Source organism: Esox lucius, chromosome 17 (assembly GCF_011004845.1).
Source record: "Esox lucius isolate fEsoLuc1 chromosome 17, fEsoLuc1.pri, whole genome shotgun sequence".
NCBI classification, from domain to species: domain Eukaryota; kingdom Metazoa; phylum Chordata; class Actinopteri; order Esociformes; family Esocidae; genus Esox; species Esox lucius.
In genome coordinates this window covers 17,186,747-17,212,120 of record NC_047585.1, presented here as the reverse complement: position 1 = coordinate 17,212,120, position 25,374 = coordinate 17,186,747, and the positions used below count along the sequence as shown (strand labels likewise).

The 25,374-nt window shown below is 41.2% G+C and overlaps 1 protein-coding gene across 1 annotated transcript; it reads right to left on the bottom strand.

Annotated features, from left to right (window-relative positions):
• Positions 1 to 12,182: 12,182 nt before the first annotated feature.
• On the bottom strand, positions 12,183 to 24,211 carry lrrn1 (leucine rich repeat neuronal 1). The gene is made up of 2 exons (XM_010882053.3): positions 23,772 to 24,211; positions 12,183 to 15,413 (listed from the first exon to the last, which is right to left on the bottom strand). Exon 2 carries the CDS (start codon positions 15,152 to 15,154, stop codon positions 12,992 to 12,994), a length of 2,163 nt encoding a protein of 720 aa, XP_010880355.2. The 5' UTR covers positions 15,155 to 15,413; positions 23,772 to 24,211; the 3' UTR covers positions 12,183 to 12,991.
• Between the last annotated feature and the right edge of the window lie 1,163 nt (positions 24,212 to 25,374).

Genomic DNA, 25,374 nt, shown 5'->3' with positions numbered 1-25,374 from the left:
TATTTTCTTCTGCTGCCCAAGAGAAACAGCCCTGTTACATTCTGTACTGTAAAGGTCATGACTTGCTGATATGACCCCTTTCATGAAAAATCTCACTCTAATCAAGAGTATCTAATCTACTGAATCAATAACCAACCAGAATCTACAGAGTTGGGGGTTATTAACATTTCAGAGGTTAGAAAACCAAGTTTTCACATCATATTCCATTATATTATCTCATGATGTCATCTCATACACTGAAACATTTCCATAAGCCACATTTGTATGTTATGACAGCATGTAGTTAAGCTACGTTTTTAGCTATCCACTTGCACATTATCCACGTGCATCAAAGGATCAAATCTGTAATCTATCATGGGTAAATTGTTACTATTTATGATGCAAGGTGATTTGTAGAGGCAGTTGACAGTCACCTGCAGCTGTTTTCATTCTCTCGAACACAGCCAATGATTCCATAATTCATATTTTGAACCACGATAGTCCACAAGTAGTTCATAACTTAAATAATGAATAATGATATTCTGATGACAACTTTGTAATATACAGTCCGGTCATTCTTCAATTATGATCATGCAATCAGTGTGGCTCCATATTTCTCTCTCTAACCCTTCAACTGCCCACAGAAACCATACAGGCATGAAATGGGCTGTCTGGGAGAAGTCAATTTTCACTAGTCAAAAAAGGAAAATGATTGCTGTAGCAGACAACAGGAAAATACTGAGGAGCATTCTCAATGTCATAATGTCAGTACTGTACAACACCAGTGAATGTTGTGTAAAATGAGAAACAAGCAATGTAATTACTATTTGTTCCATTTTCAAATTGAAAACATAATCAACACGGCCCCTTGGCACAAATCGATGTAATTAAGATGAACTTTTCTTTAGAGAAAAAAAGAATATACTGCAGAGCCTGACATTAGACAATATTCACGCATTATATATTAATCTCTGCTAGAGAAAGTTTTAGATTATGTCAGGATATTTTTGCTTTGTTTTTGGTGGTGGAGGGGTGATGGTGGTCTGAAATCTCCCTCTTGAATTAACTAACTATTGTACCTTAGGAGCCTAGATAGAAAGGGTTGTATAATTGCAAGTTAAAGCAAATTACTATATGTACAATAGAATATATGGTTTAGCAATGTTAACAGATGTGTTGGGATGTTTCTTTTTTGCTGAGGTCAGTGAGTGAGGGGAAACCTCCAAACCAACATAAGGTCAGGCACAACTGACAGTGGTAAGGGGATTTGCTGAGGTGGTAAAAATTAGGGCCTATAGGTGAAAAAAACACACGCACTCAGACACAACACACATAAACACACAGCTTCCTTTTTTGTCATGACTTGAAACCACTGACCTCAAGAATCATATTCTCACCAGGAACCCCCTGCAAAATGATTCTTGCGGTAGATTTAGATTTTGAGGTGTAGGTTAGGTATATCACTGCGGTTTTACACCCAGACGATAGGTGATTTATCAGAAGCAATAAAAAACACAAATACACAATAATGGAAGACAGAACATGTACTTAAGAAAAATAATAAGAAAAAGAGCATAGAAGAAAGACACAGTGTTCCAAGACTCAGTAAAATAAAACATGTTTGAAACCACAGATTAGGGTATCTGAGTGGGCTCTTCAATCATATCCTCAGGCCCATAAATATTGAAGGGCAGCAAAAGAGTAAGAAAGGCTATAAAGTGGTAAGCCAGAGTACAATGGGGCAAGGATTGATAGCTGTTTCTGTGGAGAAGTGGCAGTTTTACAGCCAGGTAGAGATCTGTGCAGACACACACTTCACTGTCACTCTGTTGTCAATTGCAGTGTTCATCTAAGGTTGTAAGGCTCCAGTTGTTTTTCTGAATCAAGCCATTCTGTGTAACATATTTCATTTTGAAGCTGGATTATTTTGGTGGCAAGTTGTGCATCTCATTTTCTTGTGTGGAATTCATCACAACCAAACAATAGGATGTTGCACAGATTAAAAATGTATACATTGAAAGCTATTCTCAAAGCCTGACTTACATCACTCTGGTGCATGCCAATGTGAATATTTTACTGAAGCCCTGGGAGAAAACATTACAATACTACAATCCACCCAATGTTTTATGCATTTAACAGATGATTAACAATGCTGAAATGCAGTACATTTGGTACTGGGATCTTTACCCCTAAAGAACTCTTCCTAACACAACAAGCACTGTCTCACTGCAAAGACCTATATGTAGGCAGAAGTAGCACAACATCAGATAACCGACATGACGCTGTGACAATACAGAGCTGTCAGATTAGAGCTCTGTCTCCCAGGGAATGTACTTCAGATGCACAAAGAAGACTCATTTATATTAATGGATTAGCAGCTCTAGAAAATAAATGATACATTTTCTCCTAACTCCTGAGAAAAAAAATTGTCTCTCTGAGAGGAGACAAAGAGATGGCGGATGGTAGACAGCACGTCCCATTGCACTCTAGGTTGGGGTGAAATTATGTCATTACAAATAACGGAAACCTGGAACCCCATACGTTCTGGTAGTATGTGTGAAGACCATAACACACAGACAGGCTGAAAGCACCTAAACACTGCAGAGTGCCATTCTTAGCAGAGTGTGCGGTCTTATCACAGCAATTTAAGGAACAATTCAGCTGGCTTCAGTTTTTTCCTTGCAGAGCGCCTGGTCCATAATTTCTGCCCTGTGTTCAACTACTCTTTATCATAACACTACACGAGCAGGGCCTTAAACTTAAGACATAAATGAAACCATGCAAATGATAGGATTTTATTTTTGGACTATACTCATCTGCCCACACACAGCATGTTATTTTATTATGACATTTCAGAGTGAGCTGGGTGAACCAATGTATACATAATGGACAACCTGAAACTAAACTACCTGCAAAGCAGTATGGAGTTATCAAATCCTTATTTGAATTACCTTCTGTTGTTGTTGCCATAGTAACCCCCCCCCCCCCCCCCAATGTTGGTGGTGAGACAGTCCACTTCAGAAAGAAAATCTTTCGATTAAAGAGAGGAAAATGTCACCATTTAGCTATTAAACGTGATGTTGTCTAGGAATGAGTCCTTTGCGGTCATTAGCGTAATTACAGTACAATGTTCGGCCATTCTAATAAACACCAGTATTCCATTGTATTGTGAGTAAGAGTCATTCACAGTGCCTGTCTGTATTGGCATACAATCATTTACATTGTTTTGATTATGACGGAAATCATAATTCATATCTGTCAAGCATAACGGCCTCATTCTTATATGAAAGAGAAATTGTGCTGTCGCTCAAGATTTCATGAAGGTCAATCGGTGCCAATGCTCGCCTAGGCACAACTATTACAAATGGCAAATCACCCCTTTCATTGGAGCTGACACTTTTATTGATAATTTACGGTGGCGTTGAGAAAACAAATGGAATGACTATGTGCCTAATAAAATGTTTTATGAAAATGTGTTTCATGTCACAATCTTATATTTGCATAAGCTTTCCTCTGGGCTGAAAAGCAATTTGACAGCAAGGCAGTTGTTGCTCAACGATGTCACCTGCTCACTGAGACTCCCGTACCACCTGATTATTGATTGAATACAGTTACTTTTATGATTTCCATCAGTTGAACACACGCGTTCCATCAGTTGAACACACGCGTTCCATCAGTTGAACACACGCGTTCCATCAGTTGAACACACGCGTTCCATCAGTTGAATACTCGCGTTCCATCAGTTGAATACGCACCTTTTTTTTAAATAAAGTCAAAGTTGTGTAAAAGTGCCTAAGCATTACGGGGACCCCAAGGGATGTGCTTTTCTGTCTTTTCCGGGGCCTTCACGCACCTGATTGATGATAGGTTGATTATGTTAATCATGAGTGTAAGTGGCAGGGTAACATTTGATGGCTAGGTGTTTGAGTGCAAAAAATGTACACCCCCCCTTGGGGTCCCCAGGACCAGGATTGGGAAACACCGATCTACTGATTGTGGGCCAAATCCCCAGCCCTTTCACCAGGCGTTACCTCTGTTAAGTGAGCTGGTCTAATAGAAAGTGTCAGGTCCTGGCAAAAGCCTTGGCTACCCTCTCTCGCGGAGCAGAAAGATTACATTTTGATTAATTTTTCTCTGCAGGCGTTGGCGTCCACTGGGCTGTTGGGGGAGAGTTGATAGCTGGGTTGTGAGTGGGGAATCAGGAGCTAGAACCAAAGAGCATCGCAGCTGTGGATTGTTACTCTGTTGGCAGTACAGCGGAGAAGGAGAAGAAGCTCCAGCACCACAGCTATTGTAACTAGAACAGGCTCTGGCCTGAAATGGGAAATATGACAACTCTCCAGCCGAATTCCCACACGCTGAGCCAGCAGACTGTGTTCCATTCACGTTTCAGTCATTTGGGATCGCTTAATCTGGTTTCAGTTACGTCCTCGGAGACACGACAAATGTATCTCTTTAATTTTGATCTCCATTTAGTGCCATGGCTTTTGGGGTGACCCCATTCTGTCAGATTTGACAAATGAAAACGATGCAGGCTGCATTGGCAGAAACACAGACAGCCCCAACCTCTGCATTGGCATGAACTGATTCTATTGGACGATGAACAGGAAGAACAATCGAGCACATTTCCAGTAAATGCTTGTCCTGACCCAAGTGCAGTGCGTTTTCCACACTCCTCTAAGTGCTTAATTAATATACAGGGCATGATGCTTAAAATAAGTGTCAGAAGACAGGTCTTCTAAGGCCCTGAAAAAAAAAAAAAAATATATATATATATATATATATATATATATATATATATATATATATGTAAAACCTCTGCAGACTTTGAAAGGTAACATGGTGTTTTTGTGGTTCCCTGCCTTCAGAGAGTTGACCTTGTCAGTGGTATTTCATGCACTGTGCCTGCAGGGGCTTTTTTCACACGGCTGCCAGCTTCCTTCTGCTGGTGGAAACAGCTAGCCGTTGTCATGGAAACAGGCCGCTGGGCTAGGACGTGGCGCAGACTACCTCACAACATTTTCAAAAGAACTCTTTGATGACACAAGAAAGTTCTGTTGGTGTGTTCATATGTCCATATACACAGCACAGCATCGATCACAAATGAGCATTAGTTTTGTGTTAGTTACGTTTACTCTACCTAAAGGTAATTACAGTTTATCGGCGTACAAGTTTTTGGGAAAGGCCAATCCAGTCTTGCGTTGGGTTCTGTCCTTCCTTTATTTCCAACACAAGACATCTGTATTCCCAAGAGGTCCGTGACATTCAGTGACATTTAATAACATCCTCTACTGGCACCCAACTAGTACAGGGCCGGTTCTAGGCATACGTGACATCATTGGTTGCTTAGGGCCACCCTTCCCACAGCTGCAAGTTATTAATTTAACTATTATTTATTTCCCATAAATAATTACAGTGCAAAGTTAAGTTAAATGTATTGTTTTTTTATATCCCTGGTTGGGCAGGAGGCTTTGGTCTGTCCCAATTTGGGGTAAAAATAAATAGCTCAATTTCTCAAATAAACAATAGGGGTCCTGTGGGAAAAAGGTTGTGAACCCCTGAATTAAGGCATTTGTAGTATATGGCCAATATACACTCACCTAAAGGATTATTAGGAACCCCATACTAATACTGTGTTTGACCCCCTTTCGCCTTCAGAACTGCCTTAATTCTACATGGCATTGATTCAACAAGGTGCTGAAAGCATTCTTTAGAAATGTTGGCCCATATTGATAGGATAGCATCTTGCAGTTGATGGAGATTTGTGGGATGCACATCCAGGGCACGAAGCTCCTGTTCCACCACATCCCAAAGATGCTCTATTGGGTTGAGATCTGGTGACTGTGGGGGCCATTTCAGTACAGTGAACTCATTGTCATGTTCAAGAAACCAATTTGAAATGATTCAAGCTTTGTGACATGGTGCATTATCCTGCTGGAAGTAGCCATCAGAGGATGGGTACATGGTGGTCATAAAAGGATGGACATGGTCAGAAACAATTCTCAGGTAGGCCGTGGCATTTAAACGATGCCCAATTGGCACTAAGGGGCCTAAAGTGTGCCAAGAAAACATCCCCCACACCATTACACCACTACCACCAGCCTGCACAGTGGTAACAAGGCATAATGGATCCATGTTTTCATTCTGTTCACGCCAAATTCTGACTCTACCATCTGAATGTCTCAACAGAATTCGAGACTCATTAGGCCAGGCAACATTCTTCCAGTCTTCAACTCCAATTTTGGTCCAATTTTGGTGAGCTTGTGCAAATTGTAGCCTCTTTTTCCTATTTGTAGTGGAGATGAGTGGTACCCGGTGGGGTCTTCTGCTGTTGTAGCCCATCCGCCTAAAGGTTGTGCGTGTTGTGGCTTCACAAATGCTTTGCTGCATACCTCGGTTGGAACGAGTGGTTATTTCATTCAAAGTTGCTCTTCTATCAGCTTGAATCAGTCAGCCCATTCTCCTCTGACCTCTAGCATCAACAAGGCATTTTCGCCCACAGGACTGCCGCATACTGGTTGTTTTTCCCTTTTCACACCATTCTTTGTAAACCCTAGAAATGGTTGTGCGTGAAAATCCCAGTAACTGAGCAGATTGTGAAATACTCAGACCGGCCCATCTGGCACCAACAATCATGCCACCCTCAAAATTGTTTAAATCACCTTTCTTTCCCATTCTGACATTCAGTTTGGAGTTCAGGAGATTGTCTTGACCAGGACCACACCCCTAAATGCATTGAAGCAACTGCCATGTGATTGGTTGATTAGATAATTGCATTAATGAGAAATTGAACAGGTGTTCCTAATAATCCTTTAGGTGAGTGTATAATGGTTAAAGGCTGGTCTTGGGCAAAATGCAATGGTATTTTTGCCATATTGCAAAGCTTTATTGCTATTATAAATTGATAACCAATGTACCACAGACATCTAATTGCATTGTAACTTGGTTGTAATAGCAATCAGACATCTCAGAGTTTACCAAGTTACCAAAATACCACACGTAAGCACAGTGTCCAGGCACTTCCTAAGAACAGCACTTAGCTGTGGTATATTGGCAATCATCTCTAGGGTCTCTCTAAGCTTAAATATACCACAGTGTTCAGTGAAATAGCATTCACGGCACAAATCACCCAGCACATGAGGAGGTGAGGTACACTGGCAATATGTTGTGCTAGATGGCTGTTCATATATACTGTATAATTCAACACAGAGTGACGGAAAACACAGTCCTTAGCCATGGTAAAATAGCCATTTACTACAAACCCGGAGGTCTCTTATTGCCGTTATAAAATGGTTGCCAATGTAATATGACCAGCAAAAAATAACCATCTTTTGGGTCATGTCTGTGGTATACAGTCTGATATAGCACTGATTTCAGCCAATCATCATTCAGCGTTCTAACAACCCAGTTTACAATGATAAATATAACATTTTCTATTCACTTTTATTTTTTATAGCAGGTCCTTTACCTCCACTGCTTATGATGAAAGCACATCTTTGGAGACAAAGATGTCCCTCTGTGAGAAAAAAATTATTTCCACAAGAAAGTTGTGTTTGCTGAATTACCGAGATGTAAATGTAAATATTTTTTGGCGACCTTCTGACGCCAAAACAGCCCTGACCCTTCGAGGCATGGACTCCATTAGACCTCTGAAGGTGTGCTGGGGTATCTGGCACCAAGACATTAGCAATAGATCCTTAAAGTCCTGTAAGTTGCAAGGTGGGGCCTCCATGGATCGGACCTTTTTGTCCAGCTCATCCTACAGATGCTCGATTGGATTCAGATCTTGGGTATTTGGACTCCTTGAACTCATTGTTGTGTTCCTCAAACCATTCAGGGTGCATTATCCTGCTAAAAGAGGCCAACACCATTAGGGAATATCGTTGCCATGAAAGGGTGCACATGGTCTGCAACAATGCTTAGGTAGGTGGTACATGTCAAAGTAACATCCACATGAATGGCAGGACCCAAGGTTTCCCAGCAGAACATTGCCCAAAGCATCACACTGCCTCCGCCGGCTTGCCTTCTTCCCATAGTGCATCCTGGTGCCATTTGTTCTCCAGGTAAGCAGCACAAACGAACCCGGCTATCCATGTGATGTAAAAGAAAACATTATTCATCAGACCAGGCCCCCTTCTTCCATTGTTCCGAGGTCCAGTTCTGATGCTCATGTGGCCAATGTAGGCGCTTTCGGCAGTGGACAGGGGTCAGTAGGGCACCCAGACTGGTCTGCGGCTATGCAGCCCAATACGCAACAAACTGTGATGCACTGTGTGTTCTGACACCTTTCCATCAGAACCAGCATTACATTTTTCAGCATTTTGAGCTACAGTAGCTTGTCTGTTGGATCGGACCACACGGGCTAGCCTTCGCTCCCCATGTGCATCAATGAGCCTTGGTGCTGGTTCACCATTTTTCCTTCCTTAGACCACTTTTGATAAGAACTGACCACTGCAGTACGGGAACACCCCACAAGGGCTGCAGTTTCGGCTGACCTAGTTGACCCAGTGGTCTAGGCAACATAATATGACCCTTGTCAAAGTCATTCAGATCCTTATGCTTGCCCATTTATCCTGCTTTTTAAACATCAATTTTGTGGACAGAATGTTCACTTGGTGCCTAAAATATATCCCACCCACTGACAGGTGCCATGATAACGAGATTATCAGTGTTATTCACTTCACCTGTCAGTGGTCATAATGTTATGGCTGATCGGTGTAAATGAGTTGCAATAATACTTCCAGACTTGTTTTCACTCTCTGTTGTTAATAAATAATCATGCTGCCTCTAACAAGCCCCTCTAGTACATTTGTTTACATGCTTATTGGTACATTGCATTTGTGTTCAAAAGTTTGTTGTAATTATACAAACATTAATAAAACAAACCTATATGGTGTGTGTGTGTGTGTTGGGGGGGCGGCTAAAACCAACTGTGAACTAGTCAGAAAAACACAGAGCAAGAAAGGAACAGACAAAGAGAAAGAGAAATAGAGACAGAAAGAGCAAGAGAGAGAAAGTGAATAAAGAGTGCACCCATTTGTATATTTTAATGTATAATGCAAGAGCAGGGGTTGCTCTTTAATTGCCTCCCTTAGCTTTGCTCCCTTTGCTGGCATATAGTTATGCATGGTGTGTATCTTGTTTAAATGCCTTGCCCTAGTAGCAATCTTTTAGGGGGATATAAAGATAGGGTATGTATAACATTGTCACCCAAATAATTAATGAAATCTTTTTTTTTTTTTACAGAATAATGACCTGTGTATATCTATAGCCTCCATTTAAAATGACCTATTCTCAATAGTTACCATTGCAGGTGTTTTTCTTACTGGGGGAAAAACATTATCCTTCTTTAAGTTTTTTGTTATTTCTAAATTACTTAAGCTGCCACCATTGGCTGCTCGAGGCCAGGGAGAGACGAGGCGAAAGCACCTCCAAGAATAAGCCTAGCACCCTGAAGAATAACTGAAGATTTGGATGTTTGTTGAGCTGCCGATTTGCTCCCTTTGTGTAACCCTGCTGGAAACAAGTGTGGCGCACTATTGAAATACATGTTCAATAGCTAAGCCATTAGCACCTCCTGAGCAGAACAAATTCCCATGGTTATGTTAGCATCCCCTTGAATCTAGTGGCTGCCACATTGGTATTTTAGAATGTACCTAAAAATAAGTAATTACTTCAAGAAAAAAAAGGAAGTACATTTTGTTCCGAAACACCATGTCCAAATGCCATTGACAATTTAGAGAGAATGAATTGACTGAAAAGGTTATGAATTAGACTGGGAATCAAGAAAATGCGTGCTGATAATATCTCACATTGAAGGTGCTTGACACTAAAAATCTAGGTGGCAGATCTTAGACAACACCGTCAGCTGTGACCACATTGTCATAATCTCACTTTAGGAAGATTCTGTTGCACATGAACTGTTATACTTCTATTTCCCCAGCTTACTTATTGTGCAGCAGTGTAGAAAAGTGATTACCCAGTATGTTCTGTTACTCAACCACTAACTGAAGAACCCCCTCCTGTGGATTTTTCCAGTAGTCCTATGGTTTTATGAGTCTTCTTAAGTACCACCTGTAGATAGGCCAAGTACCTCCAGGAGTCCTAGTACCCCAGGTTGGGAACCAATGAAGTAGAACATTACTGTGAGAACAACTGTGACGATTCATATCAGGAGGGGAAGAAAGACAGTGGCAGGATTACTTTGTTGTCAGGGGAACACCGACTGAGATGGTCTTATTGCTTTACCAAGCTCTGAGCTGTCAATCAACATCAAACACCAATACAGCGTTCCCGCCTTATCATTTACCAGGCACAGACTTTCCTGAAGACGGGCCCAATGAAATGTGGATTTAATTTAGGTGGCATTTTTGGTTCTCAGTTGGAAAACACTGCTGATGGGTGTGACAGGAGAATGTAACATTTCCTCCACTACACTTTCCCCTCCCAGTGAGTTCCTCAGTGAAAGAGCATTTGTGGTGGGTGACAAACAGGCTGTTTGATACGATGACAGCCATGAAAATATACAGCAATGTGTAAACCCAGATCATGATTTGTTTTATTTGAAATAGGGATATCCAACCGTCAGAGCGCATCGCCTTCATTATCATCATCTCTTGAAGACAACGTCAAAACACTTTCTGGACCACACGTCAGGGGGACCTTGAGTCAGGTGTCGGCCACGCTAGAGTTGTGCCCCACTGGACTCCCATAAAACGCATCTCCTAAAGTTGCTGTTCCAGGGGGTGTAGAGACTGAGGAGTTTTTTAGTTTATTACAAAGTCCCAGTATTTACTTTGGAAGTACCACATCCTTCCAGGCTAAACTCAACCATCCGATATTCATGGGCTCCCATCACCAAGGCGTGGGAATACGCTGTTATTTTACAGTTCATGGAACATGTGAATATGTACACCGATGTCCCACTATTATTTACATTACTCAAATATTTTGTTTTTGAGTAGACCTTCATAGCTTATCCTGTTAACTTCACCAGAAAAATATATTGTGCCCTGTTAATATAAAACCAATCATTTCAGTATCGTACGTGTATGTAAACTATGCTACATCTGCTCTATGACACCAAGCTGGAAATAATGCCTGGAATATCATGTCTAAGAAGGAATTCTGTAGCACTTAAATGTCTTTTCCAGTTAACAACTCGCTGTCAGATACAGGCAACTTTTCTTGCTTCATGTGCTGAGGAGTAATGCAGTAGACACCAAAATGTTTTAAATCAACAAAATGCATGCATTAGTAGTCCAGTTGCCATAGTAAATCTGTCTCTTTCACTCTTGCTGCTCTCGGGAAGTGATAATGTTTAGGGACTGGACAGAAAATGTCATAACTTTCATTGGAAAGATAGTTCCTGTGATACATGTCCACATGTCATCAGTCTTCATTTTTTAAATATATTTTAAAGTGTCAAAAGATAGCAAACTAGGTGTTCCATAACTATGCATTAGTATTTCCTCAAGAGATGATGAAGGAAAAATGTGTGGATCATTGCAAGAAATTCATAATTCTCCATTTGATATATTTATTATATTAGGCTACACATATATTATATTAGACCACATATGGGGGGTTTCGTGGTCTATAGTGAGTGTCTAGATTCTGGCTACTATTGCTTTTAACCCATTTTGACTTAAATTAGAAATATACTGTTTATTTATGGATACTGGTGAGAAGAATTTCTAAGATTCATGTAAACAGCTCAACCTGAATACGATCTTGACAGGGATATAAGCTATTATTGGGATATTCTGGGTATGTAAACCTGGTCACTAATAGCAGTGTGAACCCTCAAGATTTCTTGCCATTTATCCCCATATGTCCTCTTCCTGGTTTCCGAAATCGTTCATCTGTGGTTTGTGGAGGGTTAGAGCTCCTTGAAGGCATTTTACAACAGTAATTGAAAACTGAAGGGGCAGATTTTAATTACACTCTGATAATTGCTTTTGCAGCATCTCTCTGGCTGGTATCTTTCCACTGTAGCTACAACATCAAACTGATTATACTGTAATCATGTCACAACGGAAAACATATCATCTTTCCCCATTGCATGTTTTTAAGTTTGATAGAATTATGGTAAACCCCTACTTCTAGTAAAAATAAATGCTAATGGTTTTCAATAAATACATTTTCCACAGCCTCTCTTTAAATAACTGATATAACATACAAATAATGACACATTGCCTGGAAATTGTATTAAAAACATGAGGAAAAAAGTATTTTATTTTTGTTTGCTCCTCAATATACCACATATTTGCATGTGCAAATCCCAATAAAATCAGTGATGGTTGATAGATTCTAGCAAAATAAAAAAGAATATTCTGAGAATTTAAAAAGCCTCACATCTACGTTCCTAGTTATTAAACATTCATATTTCTATTGCTGGTTTACTGTATTTTCTCTCTGCAAATGTAAGTTCTAAATTAAAACAAATAACGTTGGTTAATGTAAAAAAAGTTGTTCAAATTATAGTTGATACAACATTACAGAACAATTGCTAACGTTATTCAATAGACAGTATATCAAGTCTAACATACTTTGTCAGCTTATATTGGAGTTCATAGACAAATTGGTTTATATATTTCAGTGCACAACAGTTAACTGTTTTACATAAAACCAAATAAAAACATTGCATTCTGAATACCAACTGAGAAAGAAATCAAAATGGATCCAATCCTAGCTCCAGCAAGTTGATCCAGACTGAATCCTTAACAATACCCATGCTGTGCTATCGAAACGATACTAAGAAGAAAGCACAGTGACTACCAAGTCCTGGGAGCTAAACAAAGCTGCCTTATTGAGTGTCAAAGAGGGGGCAAGAGAAGAAAGGCGACATACTATAGTAAAAAGAGTGAAATATCAGTCTGTCCTTCACCTCGAATGAGCTAAACAGAAAACTGGGGAACAAAATCTTTCAACTTACGGTCACACAAAGTGGTGAAAGAAGTGACTTAATGCTCCTAAAGGTCTTTATGGTTTACTTCAAATGAAGTAGCTCTCACCACATGTAGTAGCTCCTCGTAGTGTCCACCTGGGTAGGTTTGGACTCTGAGGAGGAGGACACCTCTTTGTCCTTCTCACTGTCTGCCTCCCACAGGTTGATGAGGGGAGGGTAGAGCTCATTGAGCGGGATAGAGGAGGTTTTCTGCATGTACTTCTTCAGGGAGTGATTGTAGTTTTTTCTCTTCCACCTCTTAGCCATGCACACAGCCATGGAGGCCAGGCTGATGACACCGAACATGGTTCCCATTACTGCTGCCAGAGCCGTGTTAGGGCCTTGGTCTGATATCTCCACGGTGAAGGTGGCGTGCTTGGTCGTGACATTCACACAGGACTTCTGTGTCTGCTGGTGGATGTTGGAGACGGCGAGACATATCTCGTACTCTGTGGCGGGCTGCAGGTGTGTAAGGTTATACTCATGGACATCCACTGGGACCCGGGCAGTGTATGTGATGTGGGGGTTATCTATCTTCATCGTGGCAGACGACCATTTGAGGTTGGAGGTCATGACGTTGGAGTTGACCTTCCAGGAGACCAGGATGGAGTGGGACTCCGCTTGCTTCACGTAAACCTTCATCAGCTGAGTGCTGTCTAAGAGTGTACCATTCACCCTGATGGCAGTCACCCGAGTATCAGCCCCTTCGGTATTTTGGGCCACGCAGGTGTACCTGCCAGAGTCCTCAACCTCGATGTGAGAGATACGCAGCGTTCCCTCGCCACCGAGCCTGTACTTATCAGACAGGGTGTCCATCATCACCTTGCTCCCCATGGGCGTGACCCAGTATATCTCGGGTTCGGGCTGGGCCATGGCTCGGCAGTCCAGTTCCACAGTCATGCCAGTGTCTAGGTTCAGGTGGTTGGGAAAGGTGTCATGGGAGATCATGGGCAGGCAATGCTCCGCTGTGTCCTGCTGGAGCACCTCCCTGACGTGTCGACCTCTAACCTCGGCTGGCGTGGCACAGAACATGGAGCGGGGCTCCATGAAGCGGATGCTGGTCTTGTTGGAACTCATCCACTGAATGACGCAGTCACATCGCAGGGGGTTGCTGTGGATGCTGATCTCCCGCAGGTTGGGAAGGGAGTCTACAGTGGACTGGTACAGGGAGCTGAAGGCGTTGTTGTTCAGCATAAGGCTCTCCAGGGCAGGGATGTTGCGGAAAGCCTGGCGGCTAACATATGATAGCTTAGGGTTGTTAGTGGCCTCCAGCTTGGTAAGCTCAGGGAGGTTATCGAGAGCAAATTGGTCAATGGAGACCAGCTCCCCCATGTTGTTTATGCCCAGCTCTTTCAGCCTCAGCATGTTCCTAAAGTTTCCTTCTTGGATTTTGTGCACAGGGTTTTTGTTCAAGTCCAGGAATTTTAGGCTACTTAGTTTTTGAATAGCGTTCTGAGGAACATGGACTAGCTTATTGTCATAGAAGGAGAGACTCTCTAGGTTGTCCAGGCCCACAAATGCATTTCCGGGGATATCTGTTAAATCCATTCCAGCCAGAACCAGGCTCCTCAGGTTCACAAGAGGCTTAAAGTTAAAGTCCAGGATGCCAACCACGGGATTCTCCCCGATCATAAGGATCTCCAGGTTGGGCGTGGATTCAAACCAGCGGCTGTCAATAGCCTTGAGCCGATTGGAGTTGAGATGGAGCCTGAGTAGGTTGTGCAGGCCGGAGAAGGCGTTGGGAGATATGACACTGATCTGGTTGTGGTTGATGTATAGCTCTTGCAGGTTGCTGAGGTCCTGCAGGCAGTAGTCCGGCATCTCTGCGATCTGGTTCTCCTCAAGGTGCAGGGTGGTGAGCTGGGACATGTTGGCGAGGCCCACGTTGTGGATGCTGCTGAAGTTGTTCTGAGACAGGTCCAGCTCCGTCAGGTTGAAGAGCTGCTCCAGCTCCTCGCTGGTCCTTGCGATGTAGTTGCTTTGAAGAAGAAGCACCTGAGTGTCACTGGACAGATTGCCAGGGATGCGTGTGAGACGGAGGTCGTTGCAGTCCACCGTTGTGGCTTCTCTGTAGGTGGACTGGGGGGTGAACCAGGGTCGGATCTCACACACGCACAGCTGGGGACAGTCATTGTCTCTCTGGTTGGAGGAATGTCCAACGGACGCCAGAATCAGGCCCGCAAACAACTGGCCCAGCAGAGAGCTGATGAGCCTCTCTCTCGCCATCCTGTCTGTCTGGGTTCACCGGTCCAAACCCACAGAGGGTTGGACACCAGAAGCGGTAGATGAACTTGGACGTGTCTAGATGATTTTCATTAACCAGAGGTGCTGCTGAATTGAGTTTGTATCCGTCTAAAACGTTCCAGAAAGGACAAGATGCGCAGGGGGTTCCAATAAAACAGTTCCACTGTTAACTTCACTGTTCCTGCGAGGCTTTCACAGTTTAGTGTCCCTTTCATGAAGAACTCAGAACTACAAGGTAAGTCTGTAAAACAAAGACAAAATTGATTATTTTACTGTATAGTAACACAGATGTGATATACATGTGATTTACTGATTGTGAAAAGGAGTACCAATATTAAGGGAATACTGTAAATTTTCTGAAAAACCTCTGATATCCTACCCCTCTGGATTGTCCACTTGTAATGCCTTCTAGAACAGACTTTTCTGAAAGCTACTTCATTAAGTAAAGGGAACTTATTACTAGTTATCTTATGATGAATGCACAAACTCAAAGTCACTCTGGATAGGAATGTCTGCTAAATGATTAAAACTTAAATGTAAACTGTATCAAATGTCTAGTCACATCAGGTAATCTGAAAGTTACATATCAACCCCATTAAATAAAACATAAATGTAGAGCGGCTTCTGAAGATGTTGAGGGCAAAGTGTTTGTCGTTTACATATTCATCTCCCTGAAAGACTGTTAATGTGAATTCTATGCAGCATCATCAGTTTAGAGAACAAATGCTAAATCAGCTTGTTGTAATAAATGCAAAATAAAATAATAAAGTAGAATGTGTATACTTGGACACAGATCAAATTCCATTGAGTGCTTTCATCTCTCCAACAGGCCCATCAGGAATAGATCATTAGCTGCTCAGCACATCATTAAATACTCTGAGATACCTCAGTATTCTCAATGCGTCTGAAGAAGAAAAAAACATGGCGATAATATGTTTCTAGATTAATTTATGAAGGGTCTACTGTGTGCTTATCTTTAATACAAAAATATGACATACGTGATGTTTGGCCCACCTTCTGAATCCAGCCTGCAAGTTATTGTCTTTGGGCCCCAATATTTTTGGAGAATAAAAAAGATTAAAAAAGAAGTGCAAACTATATTGTTACAAATAACAGAAGAGATTGATCATGTGTAATCAAGGTAAATATATGTTATTATCAAATGCTATCTATATGTTGTGGTCAGTTTTTAGTGTACAACATAGGTTGTATAAATATAATTATGTATAACTATGTTCAAGCCCCCTGACAGAGGCTAAATCTAGTTGCCTACCCCTGTAGATCATACCCTAAAACTCTCTTCTGTGAAGAAAAGCGTAATTTATTCAATACATATTGATCATCCAGAATTACATTGATCTAAGGTCAGAGGATTCAAGAGAAGCCAGAGTCTGGCCCAATGGGTTTTGTCTGGAGAAGGGCAGCTTATAACATCTGCCAAATATGATATAGCACTCCAGTTCTGACAAAACCTTTTGACTTTTAACTGTGATCATGTTCTTGAGGATATTTATTTCACTGACTTTTGTGTTGGTTTGTAGGCTTTGCTCCCATAACTAGAGGCTATTAAAGATTTAAAGAGAAAGGCAGGCCAGGCAGGAGAAATGCAGGACAGACCCCAAATCCACGGTTATAATACACATTAATCCAGGTTGGTAAAACATCACTCTTTAATTTGAAAATAGTTTGCTTGGGCATTGTGGTTGGGGATGGAAGGTTAAGAAGCAAACACTGGCTGTAAGGTTTGTGAGTTTGAAACCACCAACAGACAGAATTCGTTTTTGAAGGGTTTTCCATTAAGAAATGTATTATTTAATCTTGTGACAGCCCACACATTGATGTCTTATAGACCAAAGTCGACCCACTGGAAAATGAATGAGGAAAACTGCTTTAACCGGTTGGAGTTCATACCTAACCGTAACACTAACCCTTATCCTTAACCAGTCAGAAATATGACCTCACCTATCTAACCTTGGCAATTGGTTCGCAACATCCTGGGGTTATGCTTATTTTCACTTGCAGAGAGGTCTTGCCAATAGCTGGGTGAAAATGTCCCAACATAAACCCATATCCCCTCCCCGCCCCCCCATGACGTCTGTGAAGAATTGAAATGTCTGAATACGACGTGCATATGTGATACCTTGTTGGGCAGACACACAAGCACACTTGAACAACTACACAGCTCTGTAATTGAGTTCTGAAAGTGGCAAGTGGAAATCAATAAGGACTGATTCTTCCCTGTAATTACCAGAACATGCAGACCGTTTGAAATGAGAAGTGGATTTACAGTGGTGCTTAACTCTGGGTATCAACCCATCCTCTGTTTGTAGCAAAAAATATATAATGTAGAAATGGGAATCAGACAGGTCTCCCATAATTTCCTTGCTAGCAGGCTCTACAGTGCTGGAATCCAGTAAGGCATAACAATCTCAGCTGCTTAAAAAATCCCATAACCTAATGACCTTTACCGAACAGTTATCCCTCTCAGTGGAGCAGACATGGTAGCACTGCAGAGTCGTAGACCATCTTAACCAAACAGCATCTGTGGTCAACACTCGCTAAGAGGCTTTGGAAAGAGCTGACTAATTCATCTAAGGGCAAAACTGCCTGGCAACAGTGCAAGTTCAATCAACAAACTCTGAGGAACTTCAAACAAGTTCAATCTCCTCTTTCCCAGGGTATTTTTCTCCTGGTACAGGGTGAAATAAGGATAGGACATGCTCCACTAAAGCAGAGTGAGTGGTTCAGATTGACAACAAGCCAATCAGGATTAGTATGGGTGGGAATCTGCCCGAGGAATGGGTTGAAATAACATCAAACTGTATTTGTAAAATGCTTTGTGAACAACAGTGAAATGTTTACTTACAGGCCATTTTCCAACAGAGCAGAGTAAAAACACAAGGAATATGAACACAATGCCAATTAAAAATGAAAGACATTAACTTGGCAATATACAGGGATTCGCAGTACCTGGTTGAGACACCAATGCAGGAATTAGTTGAGGTTTATGTAGAAATTGTGTGTGTGATCTAGGCCTGTGTGTTCATCTGGGGACCAAAATACCCACAAAGATATTAAAACCTAAATAATTAGTCTCCACAATGTGTTTTTTGGTCAGGTCCTCCCCAGGAATTAGGCTAAAATGTATAGGGTATGGTGTTAGAATTAGGGTTACTTGATTTAAGCGTTACTGGTTAGGTTTAGCGTTAGGCATTAGGGTTAGGTTAAGTTTTAGTTAAAGTTTAGGTTAAAGTTAGGGCTAGGTTTGGGATTACAACGTGTGTATAACCCCAAACCTATACATACACTGGGTTTTTTCACAGTTTGAAATATATTTATTCAATATGTATTCTGAACATACTGTTATGAGACTAAGATTGAGAATGAACAGCTTATTGCCAAAGTATAAAAGCATATCCTCAGACAGCCATTGCTGATAGGCTTAAATACGTTTTGAAGTAGCCCACAATACATCCAACAAGTAGTAATGTGATAATGTTATGCAAGGTTGCCCTAATTCCATAAGGCAATTGCAGTAAAATAATGTTACTCAATCCTGACATTTCAGGGGAATGAATATGGAGCCAACATCTTTTAACAAGCATTGGATAAAGGATTTCCTGTGATACCATTTGTTTAGATATGATATCACCATTTACTCTTACACTAGTTATGCATATTGAGATGGACCCATTTCAATGGGGTTAATCTGAGATTATGTCCATTACTCCAAACAACAATAGAACAACCAAAATCTGAGTGTGAGAGATGACATTTAAGAGGGCTTCATTTTATCCAAGACTTGAGCTTCAAATAAAGGTTGAAAAATTGACTCAGCTTAACTTAAATCCAATATACCGGTCGGCACCACAACAAAGCTTTTTCTTCTTTCCCATAATACACACAAGTTGTGACAAATCATCGTAAACAAAATACTTTTGGCTGTTTCCAGGTTGCACAATTTGTGTCAATATAAGTACCAATACGTTTAGGCATATGAAACTGAATACAGTTCACTTTCACTTGGGAGCATTTAAGAAATGTCATTAAGAGCTTTTTTTACCCTACATTAGTTTATTTAGATGAACAAGCCTTGATGCCAGATTTGCAACTGAAATTAAAATAAAACTGTGCAAACTGGTGAAAATATCAAGGTACCCTCCAAGGTAACATGGGACAGTTTTCTGACAGATACTCCCTGAGGCTACAGAGGTCTATAGACAACATCTCGCTTGTCATGTTGAAGGGTGAAGGTCTGGTTCTGTATTGATGTTGTATTGAAGTTGTATTGAAGGGAAATTCTGGTCCTGTAAGCAACTAAAAAACATTTAGTTTAAATAATATACACTTGATAGGTCAAAACTATTTTCGATTCACACTAGCATGGAGAAAGTCTCGATATGCCGTGAGGCTCAACCCATGCCCGCACAACGCTTTGGCCAGACCATTGACCTGGAAGGTGTTATAACTCACTGAAAATGTTGCTTACCTGGTAACTAAAATGGCGTTCTCTTTCTGTGCTCTTGCTGGTAATAGTAGAATTGTTTTGATGCCAGTGTGAGATGTATTTAGTTGCAAGTCGTCTTTTGACCTCACTATCCTCCAGAAAAGTGTCCCATGTCACCTCAGAAGGCCACGTGCGACAATAGGCCTTTTCACGACACCAAAATGTTTATCTCCCGACGCAAATCTGGCCATGAGTCTTGTTCATCTACATAAAATGAATGCTGTGTAAAAACAGACTTGGCTGTGGTAACGAACAGCTGTATAGTGTGGACCACACGGAGGGCTTGGAGGCAAGGGAAACCCAGCTTTGAAACCTGGCCTTCACATCCACACAGGAGGGGGAAGAAAACAACACATCACGGGAGTAAACAGAAGACTATTCAGCTGGAACCACGACAGCCTTTGAATCTTTCAGGGTATGCTTAACATAAATACAGTAGTCAGTAAATACTATATGATCCTATGGCTGAGTGATTTGAGGATCAAGGTTGTCTGTAGTTTTGAATTCATAGAGATAATGCTACTTTCGCTGCAACATGATTCTTGGCCATGATTCTTATGCCTTGATGGTTACTGATACGTACAGTGGTCAAAGCAGTGACAGCCTAAATGCAAGATGACAAGCATGAAAAGTATTCATTTGGGGCAAGACACCTGCCATTTTCTATTCAGAAAACTGTCTGTCATTTGAGTGGAACACAAAGTCCGCTTCCACCTCTTACAGGCCACCATAAAATGCAAATTGCAAAACAGTCAACATGAATTAAATGAACAAATCGCAGTCAAGGCACTGTTTCACGTAAAAAAAGGTTCCATGTTGGCTTGCACACTCGTTTCAAGTATTCGACATACTTGAAAACATACCAACCATATTAAGCTTCAGTATATAAAATGTACCCATTCGATATCTTAATCTGAGACATTTTTATCATTTTTATGTAACTGTTGGTTGGTTTCCAATACTCCCTCTTTCTAAAACCTCTATACAGTAAACTAGAAAACTACTCGGGCCATTTAATTGAGCCCAAGGGCATATCCAGGTCATGGTACCAGTTTAACAGACAACAGTGTTACAGCTTCCTTCGTCCACTGGTCGACCAGCCCAAACTGGGCTCCCACCATAGATTTTCTGACCACAACACAAAATAAAAGGCCATGTTTGAGCAATGCAAAAGCATTTCTGAAACAATTTCATAATTACTTACAAAAAATGCAAAGGTTTTAGTAAAAAAAAGAGAGAATTTCGCTGAATATTTACCAGCAAATGTGAGTTTGTTCATCCCCCGCTAAACAATATACCCATAGACACAACCACCTAGCTTTTTCAAGTTATGTGTTAAATCCTTGTAAACATAATTGACATTGGTGGTATTGTTTGACAGAGAAAACAGTGTCAATACAAATCTACGAGTATCAATCAGGTTGAGCCTATAAAGTTCAGTTTCAACCTACCGTTAAGTTACAAAAGTTCCTACAGTAATAAAAGTGAGGATGTCAGAAGGAGTCAGAAAATGTGGTAATAAAGTGTGCGAGTTCATTCATAACTAAACAAAAGTAACAGCAAAAACACGAGGAGGACAAGAAATTACAGGTTCATGGACCTTAGACTACACAAAATAGACACAACATAATGATTTTAGAAATAAAATGTTAGATATTCTTTTGTTACATAGTTATAGTTATTCTTTTGTTACATAGTTATCCCATGCAGTCAGACATTAGGTCATTGAAACATACAGAGGAATTAAATCCCTTTTTCCATAAGATGGGTGTTTACTATGCCAATCCTCTACAAGGCACTTAATCCCCACAGGATGTGTGCAGTGGCAGACGTAAAATCCCCATCAGACAATCCTAACATGTAAATATATAATGAGCCTATGCTATGTATATTCTCGAACAACACTAAATTAGTTGATTATCACTGTGGATTTTTTATGCTAATCTGAGTGCTGTAATTATGAAGGTGTAAAGAAAACTTCTGAAAAAACCCTTGTGGCACAATGTTGAGGCTTGCTCTAAATCAATTATTCCTATTCCAAAAAGCAAATTAACATAAATTTACAACTCTCTAAGAAATGAACATTCTGGTGTTCTTGGAAAATGTAGATGGTGTTAGTTTCATACCACAGAGATTTTTTATTTTTAACAGGACAGATTAAAATAACAATATAAGCGTACTAATTGTGCTGCTGCCAAATGCAGCATGTGACCAGGAGCTGAGTCGACAGATACACCCGACAACCAGTCAGACACATCAGCAGCATTATCAATACAAGCTACCTACTGACTGTCGGATTAGATTCTGGGGGATTTTTAAGAATCACTTCCATCAACCAAGAAAGTTTTAGAAAACACAACAGCGATGTTGCATCAACAAGCCATTAGCCAGACTTACTGTAAAAGTTCCACTCGGCACAGAAAGATTTCTTCAGCAGATTATGAGGACAGACTGACCTGAACAGCTGCTGTGCCTGTGCCATGCCTTATCTCTGAGACCCACACAAAGACTAATGTGTTGCCCCTTTTTACTAGAATAATGGACTAAGCTGGAGCTGCAGCACCCTGCACATGCAACCCCCCCCCCCACACACACACCCACACACACACACACCCCACCCTTTCCAGCCCCAAGGGAACCTACTTCTCCACGACGGAAGGCATTTGTAGCACTATCTCCTAACAACACGGCCTTGCGGACAGCCACACACCCTATTAGCAGGCTTTGTCACCGGGTGTTTTCTAAGCTCGGGACTGTGTTTGTGTGTGTGTGCGTGTCTGTGGTGGAGTGATTGAGAGAGGGATTGGGGCATATCCCGAGGGCAGACCCCTCATCAGGCACCTTGCCACTCTTCTGCCCCTCCTCTAAGATTTGTTCCTTGTGTTTTGATGAATGGATTTGCCAGCTGTTCACTGTCGATTTCCAATCTGGCCTAAAATTGTAAACCAAAATATAGAACATGAATAAGAACAAGGTCAAGTGTTGTGTCTTTACCACTTTATTTGACCTGATGTAAAACTTTATTTTCCAGTGTCTAAACATTGTCATAGGCACTAGCTAAGCCCCGGTAAGCAATGATGTGTTCATCCTTCTACCAGAGACAACTTGATACCATAGCAATGAGTGACATTGTGTATAAAGAAAGAAAAATGAACCAGTGCATAAGTTATAGTGATGATGACAATACTGATTGACTGAACAACAAGGAGCTCCTTAAAACAGTGCCAAAGAGCTTTACAATAAACAAAGTTAACCTCACAGAAGCAACAGCTGCGAAACAACAAAGGCGTTTCTAAATGACAATAGATTAGGTTACGCCACCCCTACCCCCCATTTCTCAACTCTCTGACTTAGAACTTCTTGGAACACTAGAGCTTTTTTCTTGGATACCTGTCAACTTTTCGACTTCTGTCTTCTACGATGAAAGAAACTAGACATCTGCCCAAATGCTTACACATTTGTATGCAAATCACATTTTCGCGACATTGTGCGTTCCTGTTCATTGGCAGCTGTTAGTATGAACGCTGTCGCAGGAGGATCAAAGTTTGTTTCCCAGCATGTTATTTGACGCATTTACATTTTAATATGAAGGTAATCACAGTAATATAACCAGATGAAGAACAATATGCAGATTAGTCTTATGACCTAGGCTACTTCTGATCAATAGGCCTACATAGGCTATAATACGATATTATTATAAAAACGATTAACATTTCTTATGGGCTAACATTGTCCTTGGGACTCTGCAACCCCATGTACAGCGAGTCCTGCGCTCTAGCAGAGACGGTACAAGGGTACAAATACACGTTTGTTAAGGAAAATGTCATCTTTACAGAAGGATGCCCGTATACTATCATTTTTCTTTTTTCTGCCCACTTTTAACCTTAGGTTGCTACTCATAGATGACGGTAGAGTCCGACCATCAGTCCACAGCCGGAGTTAGTGCTTTCATAACATCCACATCCACCTGTTATTTTACTACTGCACAAACCCTTCTAGTCCATAGAAGGCTATACAATAAAGATCTTCAATATGTTCTGAGTGTTCCTGCAGTACACTAATACAAGCAATCAGTTCAAGAATTGCTCTCACCTTTTTGACATGTAAGCCCATCTCTGTTTCATCCGATATCTTTGGACACGGTTTGCAACGGTTTGTGACAAGAGCCTTCACCTCTATGCGTCAAGAGCTTAATCTATATTCCCAACAAATAAATAAAATAAAATATTTCCTAAACGAATCCCTTATAGATGATCACGTATGATTACTCTCCCTTCAGTCCATGTTTGTCAAGCAGAAACTAGTAAAATATTTTACAGCGGGTTTTCGTTTCTATATCCACTTATGCAATGGTTCCGTGTTGGCGAACATTCAAGGAGAGCGTGGTGCAGATTGCTGAAACATCCTAACGCCACCTGCAACTCCACTGACTAGTCGCCCGTCTGTCGATATTCTACTCCTCGCCCTTAACCCACCGCTCCTCCAAGGAAAATATGAGAACAGCACCTGGCGCTGTCCAGACGAGTCAGCTGATTCCTGACTACCGGATTGGCTGCTGGCCTATGCCTGTCATTCTCTACCAAGCAAAGCACCATCTGTTCCACGCGAACAAAGGCAGGCGCAAGTGCTGCGCAGTGGGAGGACGCGGGGCGTGGACGGAGAAACGCGAAGGGGGGTACTTTTTCTTGATTTTTTCTTGTGAGAAAGTCTAAAGCCTGTCCGCCCCCCTCCTCCATCCAGTGTGCAACGGGCTTCTGTTACCACAGCGAGAGACAATGTGCCTCTGTTTTGCTGTTGTTAAGTTCCTCTAATTAAAGTTGTTTAATATGCAACCTTTTCGTTTTGTTGCTTTCTCTGAGCATTGTATCGTTGTCAGCAGTAACCGCGTAAGGTCGATCAAAAAAAATCTAATCGTCCCATTTGAGAACAGAGATTAATTTCAGACAGCAAAATTGCATCTGTTTATATGAATTACTGTCAACTTCCTGGCAGGGCCTGAAAAATAAGTAAATTCAAAATGAGAACCCTTTCCAGGCGTCCCTAAGCGATTTCGATGTAATGGACCTAACACAGTATTCAGTGTTGTTGTTCCATTACCATTTGATCAAATGCTGTAGGATTGCATCCCTTAAACAATTAATGTGTGATTCTAAGAATCCTTTTAGTGAGGTCTGCAATTAGACACATTCAGCACATGAACCCACTCCAGCCATAGGAACACAAGAGGCTGAGTGAGCCAACGCTTGCCCCTTAACCCTGTTGCCTTGTCACAAAGTGCATGGCAACTAACAACAATAGGGCATGGTGGAAGCTAAAAGGGCGTTCGGAAGTCCTGCATGAAAAAGTGTTCCATCGCCTCCATTCTACAAACATCTCCTGCTCTCTTCATGTCTACGCATTGCTAGGGAACCTTTGTACAAAACATACAGTTAGGTCCGGAAATAATTGGACACTGACACAAGTTTGGTTATTTTGGCTGCTTATCAAAATGTATTCAAGTTACAGTTAAATAATGAATATGGACTTAAAGTGCAGTCTCTCAGCTTTATTTTGAGGGTATTCATTCAAAAGCTGTTTCATGGACAGGTGTGGGCTATTCCTTCATTATTTCTTAATCAGTTAAGTAGGTAAAAGGTCTGGAGTGGATTACAGGTGTGGCATTCCCATTTGTACCTGGTTTGGGGGGCCCGTTGCT

Bases quoted from the DNA above. Each gene is read 5' to 3' on its own strand.
- lrrn1 (XM_010882053.3), bottom strand. From the start codon at position 15,154: ATGGCGAGAGAGAGGCTCATCAGCTCTCTGCTGGGCCAGTTGTTTGCG.